The following is a 13142-nucleotide window of genomic DNA, read 5'->3' as shown; positions in this document are numbered from 1 at the left end:
GCTGGGGTAGGAGCGGGTGGAAGCCTCCAGATCTCCCTCAAGGTGGGAGAGTGCTAGCGATGGTTCTGAGCCATCGTTAGCACCTGAGTGAGACAATTTGCGATAGCTCAGAGCCGTTGTTAGCACTCAAGAGGTTAAAGGTACATGATATTTAAATGTTGAAGCACTTGAAAGTGATGCAGCATAGCTGTAAAAATCTGACTAGAAAATATCACCTGAACATCTCTATGTAAAAAAAGAAGATATTTTACCTTAACATTTCTTAAGTATTCATACCCCACTGTACATAAACTTTAAGTAGCCAATCAGGATGCTAGTCCCAGGACTTGCTAGGGTGTGTACATCTGGCATGTGTAGGCACAGCCATGTTATTTTCTTACTTAGTTTAAGAAAGTTTACTATGAAATCTCAAGAGGTAATTTTGAGGTAAAATATCTTCCTTTTTTACATAAAGATGTTCAGGTGATATTTTCCTGTCAGCTTTTTACAGTTATGCTGCATCACTTTCAAGTGATTAAGCATATGAGTATTATGTCCCTTTAAATATGGTCTGATAGGGCTCTTGAGAAAGGGAGTTATAGATTACAGCTGTAAACAAACTATCATATTGGTATATGATGGAAATATGCATTAAGCAGCCTTAGCTGAGCCATACAAGAACAATGTTCCTTTTTTATAAAACAACAAACATATAACACAAAAAAACACAACACTGTTTACATTTTCTAGACCAGAGAAATGTCTTTTTTGTGTAAAAATACAAAATAAACAATAAAACTATTACAGTTTCAAAACAAATGTGATGATAGCAATTGTTTACGGTAACATTATTCATTGCATTGTATACTGTATTTTCTGAACAGACATTCAAACGATGTATGCACTATAATGTATTGCTTCCACTGCAAAAATAAAACAAAGCAGACTTATGTTTTTTTTCTTATACACAGCTTTGCGGTTTATTACAAATGAGCTCCTGCACCGGCTGAGCAGTGCACTCCAGTGCCCATCTTATCAGCCTGAGGGAGGAGTCGTTATTAGGCAGCTCAGATAAAGTAAGGTTGCATATTTATTTTGCATTTGTTCTAAACTTGATACCTTTTCGTGATCCATATCTGTACCTATTATATCAGTGTGTTTATTTTGCAGCTCCCAGTACTGACTTAAGGAGCTGTGCACTCTTTAGTTCTTGCACTGGCTAACGAAAATTTAGTTAATCCGCAGTTCCCATATTCGCTCCCTTTCACTACACAAATTTATTACAAAGTGCCGCAAATACCCGTAGTATGCCACAAACTGGTGCACAATTCATTACAAAGGCAAAACTATGCCAGCACTTAAAGGGAAATTCTATCTTATCAAATGATTTATCTGCAAAAATCTCTAGACTTTAATGGTGTTCTTGTGTTAATAATCATTAGATTCATGTTTCTAAAGGATTGTGTTTAACCTCTAAATCTTTAACTCACAAATATGTGTTAAAAACACAAGTAAAATTCTGCTCCGGAGCAGCAAGCAAGTTTCTCCAGAGAAGGAAACCGCTGATGAGCCAATCGAATCAGAGCATGTGTTTGTTTGTTTTTTGTTTGCATTAGGATATTTCTTTAATCAACAGAACTCTAATGTAGCACAACAGCTATTTTGTAAAATGATCTAGTGATTACCATGACCGGTGCACTTTAACTCTTTCACCTTATAAATAAGATAGGGGTTATAGTTTCTCTTTAAATGTCTATATGTAATATTATTCTCTGTACAAAAATATACTCAGTGGCTGCTAGTCCGTTTGTGAATGTTTCATATTTGTTCAGATTTCACTCACCAAACTAATTCAGAAGTGAGAACATATTACTTAGCTGTCCATCTTAAAATGAAGCCATAGAAGATAAATCACATTCAGCTTCTGATTATCCAGATTATTATATTATACTGCTGGGTAAACTTTGAAAAAGAAAAAAGTTTTTAGTCTCATCGATAGAATCACTTTAATTAAGAATTCTGGTTTTCATCTCTACTTTCTTAAATGAATATTTCTGGTTTGTCCTTTTGTCTGTGAGGATATACCATGTACCCCAGTAAATGCCATTGGTCAAGCCACTGTACCGGCCGCGATGGTACTTCCCATTCAGATTGGCAGCAAGACAAGTATCAAACCACCATCCAGCTCCATAGTAGGTGCCACAATTTCCTGATGGATAATTGTCATTGTCACTGTCATGAGTTGTGAAGGACTTATGGTCGTGGTTGTAGTTTCGACTGTAGCTTAGTGCATTACCGGCATTACCGTTATACTCCCTGGCTGTTAGCTTGTATTTGTTTTGTTCGCTGGCTACTTTAAACTTTTTGTAGATAGCATACCTCTTGACACCATACCAGTCCTCCAGTTCTATCCGTAGGATGTGTTGGCCGAGCCTGGTAAGGCTGTGTAGGTTCTCATTTCCTAACCAATGCTCCCCCTGTAAACTGCCAAACCCCAGCTTGTAGTCCTGCCAGGTACGATTAAAATCTACTGTACCATCTTGTCTCCTCTGGAATACGGTCCATCCTCCGCCATCCGTAACCATGTCACAATAGGCCTAAAACAGACAAGAAAAACAGCATGAGGTTGTTTTCCAAAACTCTTAACATCCTAATGTAGGAGCAAAGGCAGCTTTAAAATATCTGGCGATAGGTTTGTGTGTGGCAAATGCAGACAATAACTCAAGGAACAGCCAACATTTGTCAAAAATATTTGTCTTGGAAAAGAGGAAAAGAGACTAGAGTGTGCACATAAATCAATCTATCTGTCTTTCTGTCTGTCTCTCTGTGTATCTGTTTGTCTATCTATATATCTATCTGTCTGTCTCTCTGTCTGTGTATCTGTCTGTCTATTTATCTCTCTGTCTGTCTCTGTGTATCTGTCTATCTATTTATCTATCTATCTATCTATCTATCTATCTGTAGTCTGTTTATCTATCTGTCTGTCTGTCTATATATATATATATATATATATACCTGTCTCTCTATCTGTCTGTCTATCTCTCTGTCTGTCTCTGTGTATCTATCTGTCTATCTATTTATCTATGTATCTATCTGTCTGTCTATCTATCTACAATCTGTCTGTTTACATGCCTATTTGCCCGCTTGTCTGTGTATCTATCTAACCAGTGGGTTAAAGGTGCACGTATATATGGTAATTTAAAAACAGAGGTTTACTTCCATTGGGAATAAAATTAGTAAACATAGTTTATCGATTAAGGAGTAATAATTAATGGGAGCTGCTGAATTTATTTTGCTCTGGTATTGATGAACACAGTACAGAATGTGAGAGCAGTATTCACAAAGAGAAACTAATTTAAATCATGCCAAAGATCAAAGAACCTTAATAAACGGAAGACAAACCGCTCTGTATCCTGTTCCCTACACGAATATTGACTTTGTGTCTGCAAGACTTAATGGCCCGCTGCCAGCACACTCTATTAGCGATGCATTTGCCACTGAATGGCTATTTTCACACTTGCAAGTCATTGGAAACAAACCACAAGTTTGTACAAAGTAACTTCTCTTCCCTTTTTTTATCACAATTTCCATAGAGCCATTATAAATACTGCTCCAAAACATTTCATCTTCTATACCTTTCAGATATTGGACTGGAAAATGTATGTTTTAAATAAAACATTCTAAAATGCTAAATGAATCACCTGAAAATAAATATATACATAAGTTCATTTTTTCTGGTAACTAAAATATTTGGTGGTACATATTTAATGTGTAAATAATGCGTACCTTATTTCTGACAAGATGAGGTCTCCCCTGTGCCCTCACCCTTCTGCCTGTGCCCTCACCCTACTGTCTATGCCCTCACCCTAGTGACTGTGCCCTTACCCTACTGTCTATGCCCTCACCCTACTGTCTGTGCCCTCAACCTCTTGTCTGTGACCTCACCCTAGTTCCTGTGCCCTTATCCTACTGTCTGTGCCCTCACCCTACTGTCTGTGCCCTCATCGTACTGTCTGTGCCCTTATAATACTTTCTGTGCCCACACCCTACTGTCTGTGTCCTCCCCCTTCTGTTTGTGCCCTCACCTTCCTGTCTGTGCCTTCATCTTACTGTTTTTGCCCTCACATTCCTGTCTGTGCCCTCATCGTACTGTCTGTGCTCTCGTCGTACTGTCTGTGCCCTCACCATACTGCTGTGCCCTCACTGTAGTGTCTGTGCCCCCACCCTAGTGTCTGTGCCCCTACCCTACTGTCTGTGCCTCACCCCACTGTCTGTGCCTCACCCTAGTTTCTGTGCCCTCACCCTACTGTTTGTGCCCTCTTCCTATCATCTGTGCCCTCACCCTACTGCTGTGCCCTCACTGTAGCTTCTGTGCCCTCACCCTACTGTCTGTGCCCTCACCCTACTGTCTGTGTCCCCACCTTCCTGTCTGTGCCCTCATCCTACTGTCTGTGCCTTCACCCTACTGCTGTGCTCTCACGGTAATGCCTGTACTCTCACTATACTGTCTGTGCCCTCATCCTTGTGTCTGTGCCCTCACCCTACTGTCTGTGCCCTCATCCTTGTGTCTGTGCCCTCACCCTACTGTCTGTTCCCTCACCCTACTGTCTGTTCCCTCACCCTACTGTCTGTGCCCTCATCCTATTGCCTGTGCCCTCACCCTACTGTCTGTGCCCTCACCCTAGTGTCTATGCCTTCACCCTACTGTCTGTGCCCTCACCCTACTGCTGTGCCCTCACGGTAGTGTCTGTACTCTCACTCTACTGTCTGTGCCCTCATCCTACTGTCTGTGCCATCATCCTTGTGTCTGTGCCCTCATCCTTGTGGCTGTGCCCTCATCCTTGTGTCTGTGCCCTCATCATTGTTTCTGTGCCCTCACCCTACTGTCTGTGCCCTCATCATTGTCTTTGCCCTCACCCTACTGTCTGTGCCCTCACCCTACTGTCTGTGCCCTCATCCTACTGTCTGTGCCCTCACCCTACTGTCTGTGCCCTCACCATACTGTCTTTGCCCTCACCCTACTGTCTGTGCCCTCACCCTAGTGTCTATGCCCTCACCGTACTGTCTGTGACCTCACTGTATTGTCTGTGCTTACACCCTACTTCTGTGCCCTAATCCTACTGTCTGTGCCCTCACTGTAGCATCTGTGCCCTCACCCTACTGTTTGTGCTCTCACCCTACTGTCTGTGCCCTCACTCTACTTCTGTGCCCTCATCCTACTGTCTGTGCTCACACCCTACTTCTGTGCCCTCATCCTACTGTCTGTGCCCTCACTGTAGCGTCTGTGCCCTCACCCTACTGTCTGTGCCCTCACCCCAGTGTCTGTGCCCTCCTCCTACTACTGTGCCATCTCTAGGGTTGCCACCCGTCCCTTAAAATACAGAACACTTATAAGTTACACATGCTGCAGGGAGGAATATGAATAGTGCTGTCCAGAAACACAATGCATGTTCCTCCCTGCACACCCTGAAGCATGTGTAACTCATAAGTGTCCAGGAAAACATGGCTGAGGTGGCAACCCTAGCTCTCTCCCTAGTATCTGTGCCCTCACCCTACTGTCTGTGCCCTCACCCTAGTGTCTGTGCCCTCACCCTAGCATCTGTGCCATCACCCTTCTGCCTGTGCCCTAACCCTACTGTCTGTGCCCTCACCCCAGTGTCTGTGCCCTCACCCTAGCATCTGTGCCCTCACCCTAGCATATGTGCCCTCACCCTACTGACTCTGCCTTCACTGTAGTGTCTGTGCCCTCATCCTACTGTCTGTGTCCTCACCCTACTGTCTGTGCCCTCATCCCACTGTCTGTTCACTCATCCTACTGTCTGTGCCATCACCCTAGTGTCTGTGCCCTCAACCCAGTGTCTATGCCCTTGCCCTAGCATCTGTGCCCTCATCCTAGTGTCTGTGCCTTCTCCCTAGTGTCTGTGCCCTCACCCTAACTTCTTTGCCCTCACCCTAGTGTCTGTTCCCTCACCCTATTGTCTGTGCCCTTATCCTACTGTCTATGCCCTCACCCTACTGTCTGTGCCCTCATCCTACTCTCTATGTCCTCACCCTACTGTCTATGCTTTTACCCTAGTGTCTGTGCCCTCATCCTAGTGTCTGTGCCCTCACCCTAGTGTATGTGCCCTCACTGTAGACTCTGTGCCCTCACTCTCCTGTCTTTGCCCTCACCCTCCTGTTTGTGCCCTCACCCTACTGTCTATGCCCTCACCCTACTGTCTGTGCCCTCATCCTACTCTCTATGTCCTCACCCTACTGTCTATGCTTTTACCCTAGTGTCTGTGCCCTCATCCTAGTGTCTGTGCCCTCACCCTAGTGTATGTGCCCTCACTGTAGACTCTGTGCCCTCACCCTACTGACTATGCCCTCACCCTAGTGTCTGTGCACTTACCCTACTGTCTGTGCCCTCACCCTAGTGTATGTGCCCTCACTGTAGACTCTGTGCCCTCACCCTACTGACTATGCCCTCACCCTAGTGTCTGTGCACTTACCCTACTGTCTGTGCCCTCACCATACTATCTGTGTCCTCACCCTTCTGTCTGTGCCCTCACCCTAGTGTCTGCATCCTCACCCTATTGTCTGTGCCCCCACCCTACTGTCTGTACCCTCATCCTAGTTTCTGTGCCCTCACCCTAGCATCTGTGACCTTACCCTACTGTCTGTGCCCTCATCATCCAACTGTCTGTTTCATCATTCTACTGTCTGTGCCCTCATTCTACTGTCTGTGTCCTCATCATACTCTCTGTGCCCTCACCCTTCTGTATGTGCCCTCATCCTACTGTCTGTTCCCTTGGTCCAGTGTCTGTGCCCTCACCCTACTGTCTGTGCCCTCCCCCTAATGCCTGTGCCTTCATCCTACTGTCTGTGCCCTCACCCTACTGTCTGTGCCCTCATTCTACTGTTTGTGCTCTCACCCTACTGCCTGTGCCCTCCCCCTAGTGTCTGTGCCATCACCCTACTGTTTGTGCCCTCACCCTACTGTCTGTGTCCTCACCCTACTGCCTGTGCCCTCCCCCTAGTGTTTGTGCCCTCACCCTACTGTTTGTGCCCTCACCCTACTGTCTGTGCCCTCACCCTACTGTCTGTGGCCTCACCCTATTGTCTGTGGCCTCACCCTGTGTCTGTGCCCTCACCCTACTGTCTGTTCCATCATCCTACTGTCTGTGCCCTTACCCTACTGTCAGTGCCCTCACCCTGTGTATGTCCCCTCATCCCCGATTCTGTCCCCTCACTCCTGGGTTTGTTTACTCACCACCGTGTCTGTTTACTCACCACTGTGTCTGTCCTCTCACCCTGTATCTGTCCCCTTACCCCTGTATCAGTCCCCTCACCCCGTATCTGTCCCCTCACCCCTGTGTCTGTCCCCTCATACTGTGTCTGTCCCCTCACCCCTGTATCTGTCCCCTCACCACGTATCTGTCCCCTCACCCCTGTGTCTGTCCCCTCATACTGTGTCTGTCCCCTCACCCCTGTATCTGTCCTCTCACCACTGTGTCTGTCCCCTCACCCCCATGTCTGCCCCTCACCCCCGTGTCTGTCAAGGGATTGATTATAAATATTTTTTCCCACACTGTAACTCTCTCTGGCCCAGGGAGTTTATATCAGGGGACAGTACATATCCCAGCACCTCAAATGGTTGCCTCAGTGGGATCGGCTGGATGGTGTAAATCCCGTTGTCTCTAATTCCTTGTTTGTGGATCTCAGCACAGTCTCTCGGAAACAATCTTTCTGGCTTCTCCGAAGACTCAACTTTTAGAAAAAAAGAAAAAGAAATATGACTTACTATTCATGTTGATGTTTATAAGCATCAAATTGTATTTTAGGTTGGACTGCAACTCTAATTAAAACTTGATTTTGTTAATTGCGTCTGTGCAACATTTACACAAATCATATTTAAGGAAAAATAACAAAACAGAAATAGCCATTATCTACTGTTAAATGAGTTGAGCCTATAGACAATGATGGAAACAGGAATTTTAGCTTCCCAACAAGGCTGTAGCATAATACAAGGGGCCACATGCAAATTTGTAGGGCAGGTTAATGTTTTTTTAGGGCGAACATTAGTTAAAATAAGTATATGTGCATGTATATAAATAAACATGAAATTTTAGCAGGATACGTAGAACAAACCTCTGAATGCATACAGCCCTGAGACCCATATTTACTGTCTGCCCACAAAGAGAAAGGACATGTGGCATTCAATTTGGCTGTCACCTCCCCAAACAGAAAACAGAAGAGTTTTTTTCTAAACTATGGAGGTATCTTGCAAGTAAGTGTGTACTGAGCTCTTGCCATATAATTCCTATGTGAGAATACTGCAGTTGTATCTCGATACAAGAAGTGTCTGAAGATTCAATAAAACCCTTTTTGAAAACTAAAACCTCGACACAAAATCACAACTCCAAAATTGCTCTATGATCAATCAAGCCACATCTAACCTGTAAAGTTACAGAATGCCTTCAAAACATAAACTAATTGAATTTAAAGTGCAGGTGAAAAATCCTGACCAAACCTCTAGAGGGACATGGAATCCCCATGGGTAACTTTATAGTTAGAGGAATAGGGTTAGCTCTATGGTAAGGGGAGTAGTGTTAGCTCTTTTCTTAGGGGTAGGGTTAGCTTTATGGTTAGGGGAGTAGGGTTAGCTTTATGGTAAGGGGTAGGGGCTCTTTTCTTAGGAATAGGGTTAGCTTTATGGTTAGGGGAGTAGGGTTAACTTTATGGTAAGGGGTAGGGTTAGCTTAATGGTTAGAGATAGGGTTAGCTCTATGGTTAGGGGTAGGGTTAGCTCTATAGTTAGGGGTAGGGTTAGCTTTATGGTTAGGGGAGTAGGGTTAGCTTTATGGTTAGGGGTAGAGTTAGCTTTTTAGTTAGGGGTAGGGTTAGCTTTATGATAAGAGGCATGGTTAGCTCTTTTGTTTGGAGTAGGGTTAGCTTTAGGTTTAGGGATAGGGTTATCTTTATGGTTAGGGGTAGGGTTATCTTTATGGTTAGAGGTAGGATTATATTTAAGGTTAGGGGTAGGGTTATATTTATGGTTAGGGTTAGATTTATGGTTAGGCATAGGGTTAGCTTTATGGTTATGGCTAGTGTGATCTATATGGTTAGGGGTAGGGTGAGCTTGATGGTTAGGGGGATAGGGTTAGGTTTATGGTTTGGGCAAGGTTAGTTCTATGATTAGAGATAGTGTTAGCTTTATGGTTAGAGACATGGTTAGCTCTTTGGTTAGGGTTAGCTTTATGGTTAGGGGTAGGGTTAACTTTATGGTTAGGGGTAGGATTATATTTAAGTTTAGGGGTAGGGTTAGCTCTTTTGCTAGGGGTAGGGTTAGCTTTATGGTTAGGGGTAGGGTTATTTTTAAGGTTAGTGGTGGGGTTATCTTTATGGTTAGGGATAGGGTTATCTTTATAGTTAGGGACATGGTTATCTTTATGGATAGGGATAGGGTTATCTTTATGGTTAGGGATATGGTTATCTTTATGGTTAGGGGTATTGTTATATTTAAGGTAAGGGGTAGAGATAGCTCTTTTGTTAGGGGTAGGGTTAGCTTTATGGTTAGGGGTAGGGTTAGCTTTATGGTTAGGGATAGGGTTATCTTTATGGTTAGGGTTATCTTTATGGTTAGGGGTAGCGTTATATTTAAGGTTAGGGGTAGGGTTAGCTCTTTTGTTTGGGTAGGGTTAGCTTTATGGTTAGGGATAGGGTTATCTTTATGGTTAGGGTTATCTTTATGGTTAGGGGTAGTGTTATATTTAAGGTTAGGGGTAGGGTTAGCTCTTTTGTTTGGGTACGGTTAGCTTTATGGTTAGGGGTAGGATTAACTTTACGGTTAGGGATAGGGTTAGCTTTATGGTTAGGACTAGGGTAAGATTTATGGTTGAGCATAGGGTTAGCTTTATGGTTATGGCTAGGGTGAGCTATATGGTTAGGGGTAGGGTGAGCTTGATGGTTATAGTTCAAATGAATGTATATCTATCAGCGCCACAATAATACCATACAAGCTATATCTGATATAGGCGGAGTCTCCCAACCAGACTCCAAAAGTTAAGAGTAAAAGGAAATGCCAAGATACAGCGCTACACTACCCTCAGATGAGGGTTGGGTTGCTAAAGATGGTGTCCACGACTAGGAATGTGTATACATCAAGGTTAATATATAATATTGTGTTACACAAAGAATATATATAAAACCATGTGAAAAAGTACTTAAAAGGTAAAAGATTAAAAACAAAATATATATATATATAGGATGTGATATTAAAATGTATTAAACAAACATTTTATTAACATAAACTGACAGTTAAAAATACAGTTGAAAATAGATTCAACAATCTAATGGATTGCCCCATACAATGTCCAAGAAGTTATGTCCTATGTAACATACAAGTGTTTAAGTCCCATACCAAAATGTCCAAAGCAAATGTTCAAGGTTAATATCCAAAAAAAAAAATTAAAAATAAAAATGATAATATGTCCAAAGTTGGTGTAAAAATCAAAAAGGTGAAAAAATGTAAAAATTATAAAAAATATATTAAATATTTTTTGAAAAGATGAAAAAATGAATAAAAATATATAAAAAATATATGAGTTGTGATCAGCAACCCATATGGAAGGAATATAATATATGTGATAGTGAATAATTCTCGTGAGGTGTACACCTAAAAAGTGTGTATATAAAAGGGTGTGGTAAAAAATGTGTCATAAAAAAGGATTCAAAATCCTGGTGAAATAAATAAAGTCCAAATTGCTCCAAAAAAATGTGTATATAATTCCAAGTATTCCAAATGTGAGTGTAAAAAGTGCTGGGTTGATGTTCCTCTTCTTAAAAGGTTATCAAATGTAATGGGATATCCTCCTGTACCTAAAAAAGTGTACAGAAAATAGACATAGTGCAATAAAATCACTTTAGAATGACAACAACAGTATTCTACTCACCAGATATATTCTGAGCTGCAAAACCAGTGTATAGCCAACGCGTTTCGGTCCTCAGGGACCTTTCTCAAGACCAGTCTTGAGAAAGGTCCCTGAGGACCGAAACGCGTTGGCTATACACTGGTTTTGCAGCTCAGAATATATCTGGTGAGTAGAATACTGTTGTTGTCATTCTAAAGTGATTTTATTGCACTATGTCTATTTTCTGTACACTTTTTTAGGTACAGGAGGATATCCCATTACATTTGATAACCTTTTAAGAAGAGGAACATCAACCCAGCACTTTTTACACTCACATTTGGAATACTTGGAATTATATACACATTTTTTTGGAGCAATTTGGACTTTATTTATTTCACCAGGATTTTGAATCCTTTTTTATGACACATTTTTTACCACACCCTTTTATATACACACTTTTTAGGTGTACACCTCACGAGAATTATTCACTATCACATATATTATATTCCTTCCATATGGGTTGCTGATCACAACTCATATATTTTTTATATATTTTTATTCATTTTTTCATCTTTTCAAAAAATATTTAATATATTTTTTATAATTTTTACATTTTTTCACCTTTTTGATTTTTACACCAACTTTGGACATATTATCATTTTTATTTTTAATTTTTTTTTTTTTGGATATTAACCTTGAACATTTGCTTTGGACATTTTGGTATGGGACTTAAACACTTGTATGTTACATAGGACATAACTTCTTGGACATTGTATGGGGCAATCCATTAGATTGTTGAATCTATTTTCAACTGTATTTTTAACTGTCAGTTTATGTTAATAAAATGTTTGTTTAATACATTTTAATATCACATCCTATATATATATATATTTTGTTTTTAATCTTTTACCTTTTAAGTACTTTTTCACATGGTTTTATATATATTCTTTGTGTAACACAATATTATATATTAACCTTGATGTATACACATTCCTAGTCGTGGACACCATCTTTAGCAACCCAACCCTCATCTGAGGGTAGTGTAGCGCTGTATCTTGGCATTTCCTTTTACTCTGAGCTTGATGGTTAGGAGGTAGGGTTAGGTTTATGGTTTGGGGCAAGGTTAGCTCTATGATTAGAGATAGTGTTAGCTTTATGGTTAGAGGCACAGTTAGCTCTTTGGTTAGGGTTAACTTTATGGTTAGGGCTAGGGTTAGATTTATGGTTAGGGGTAGGGTTAGCTCTATGGTTAGAGATAAGGTTAGCTCTATGGTTAAGGTTAGGGTTAGGTTTATAGTTAGGGATACGGTTACCTTTATGCTTAGGGATAGGGTTAGCTTTAGGGGTAGGGGTAGCTTTATGTTTAGGTTTAGACTGTAGAGTTAGCTCTATGGTTAGGGGTAGGGTTAGCTTTATGGTTAGGGGTTGGGTTAGCCTTATGGTTAGGGATAGGTTTAGCTTTCTGTTTAGTGGTAGTGTTAGCTATATGGTTAGGGGTAGAGTTAGCTCTATGGTTAGAGATAGGGTTATTTTTAAGGTTAGGGTTATCTTTATGGTTAGGGATAGGGTTATATTTATGGTTAGGGGTAGGGTTATATTTAGGGTTATGGGTATTGGGTTAGCTATATTGTTAGGGATAGGGTTAGCTTTATGGCTAGGGGTAGGTTTAGCTTTATGGTTAGGGATGGGGTTAATTTTAAGGATAGGGGTAGGGTTAGCTTTATGGTTAAGGGTAGGATTAACTTTAGGGATAGGGATAGCTTTATGGTTAGGGCTAGGGTTAGCTTTATGGTTAGGCATAGGGTTAGTTATATGGTTAGGGCTAGGGTGAGCTCTATGGTTAGGGGTACAGTGAGCTTGATGGTTAGGGGGTAGGGTTAGCTTTATGGTTAAAGGCAGGGTTAGCTCTTTGCATTAAACTAGAGAGAAACCAATGGCACTACTTTTATTAGTTATGACTCTTTGTATCTCATATATGATTAAACTATTATATATAGGTTTTTTTTCAGTTTATTCAGAGTAAGAGTGCTGTAAATTGAAACATTATTCACAAACTTAAAGGAAAAGCCCCCCTTTTATTAGAATACACTGTGTATTCTAATTAAAGGGGTACTTTAACTTTAAGTTTGTGAATGAGGGCTAGCTCTTTGGTTAGGGTTAGCTTTATGGTTAGGAGTAGGGTTAACTTTATGGTTATGGATAGGGTTAGCTTTAGGGGTAGGGTTAGCTCAAGGGTTAGGTTTATGGTTAGTGATAGGGTTAGCTCTATGG

The 13142-nt window shown here is 41.5% G+C and overlaps 1 protein-coding gene across 1 annotated transcript in view; it reads right to left on the bottom strand.

Moving 5' to 3' along the window:
* Positions 1-715: 715 nt before the first annotated feature.
* LOC128635844 (fibroleukin-like) overlaps positions 716-13142 on the bottom strand; it is a 93776-nt gene continuing 81349 nt past the window's right edge. The window contains exons 3-4 of the mRNA XM_053688957.1: positions 7607-7728; positions 716-2576 (exon numbers count right to left, since the gene is read on the bottom strand). Coding sequence (XP_053544932.1) covers positions 1986-2576; positions 7607-7728 — 713 coding nt within the window. The 3' untranslated portion in view covers positions 716-1985. The remainder of the gene's footprint in view (positions 2577-7606; positions 7729-13142) is intronic.

Source organism: Bombina bombina, chromosome 7, assembly GCF_027579735.1.
Source record: "Bombina bombina isolate aBomBom1 chromosome 7, aBomBom1.pri, whole genome shotgun sequence".
NCBI classification, from domain to species: domain Eukaryota; kingdom Metazoa; phylum Chordata; class Amphibia; order Anura; family Bombinatoridae; genus Bombina; species Bombina bombina.
Note: the sequence above shows the minus strand (reverse complement) of the source record. Positions and strands in the feature narration are given on the sequence as shown.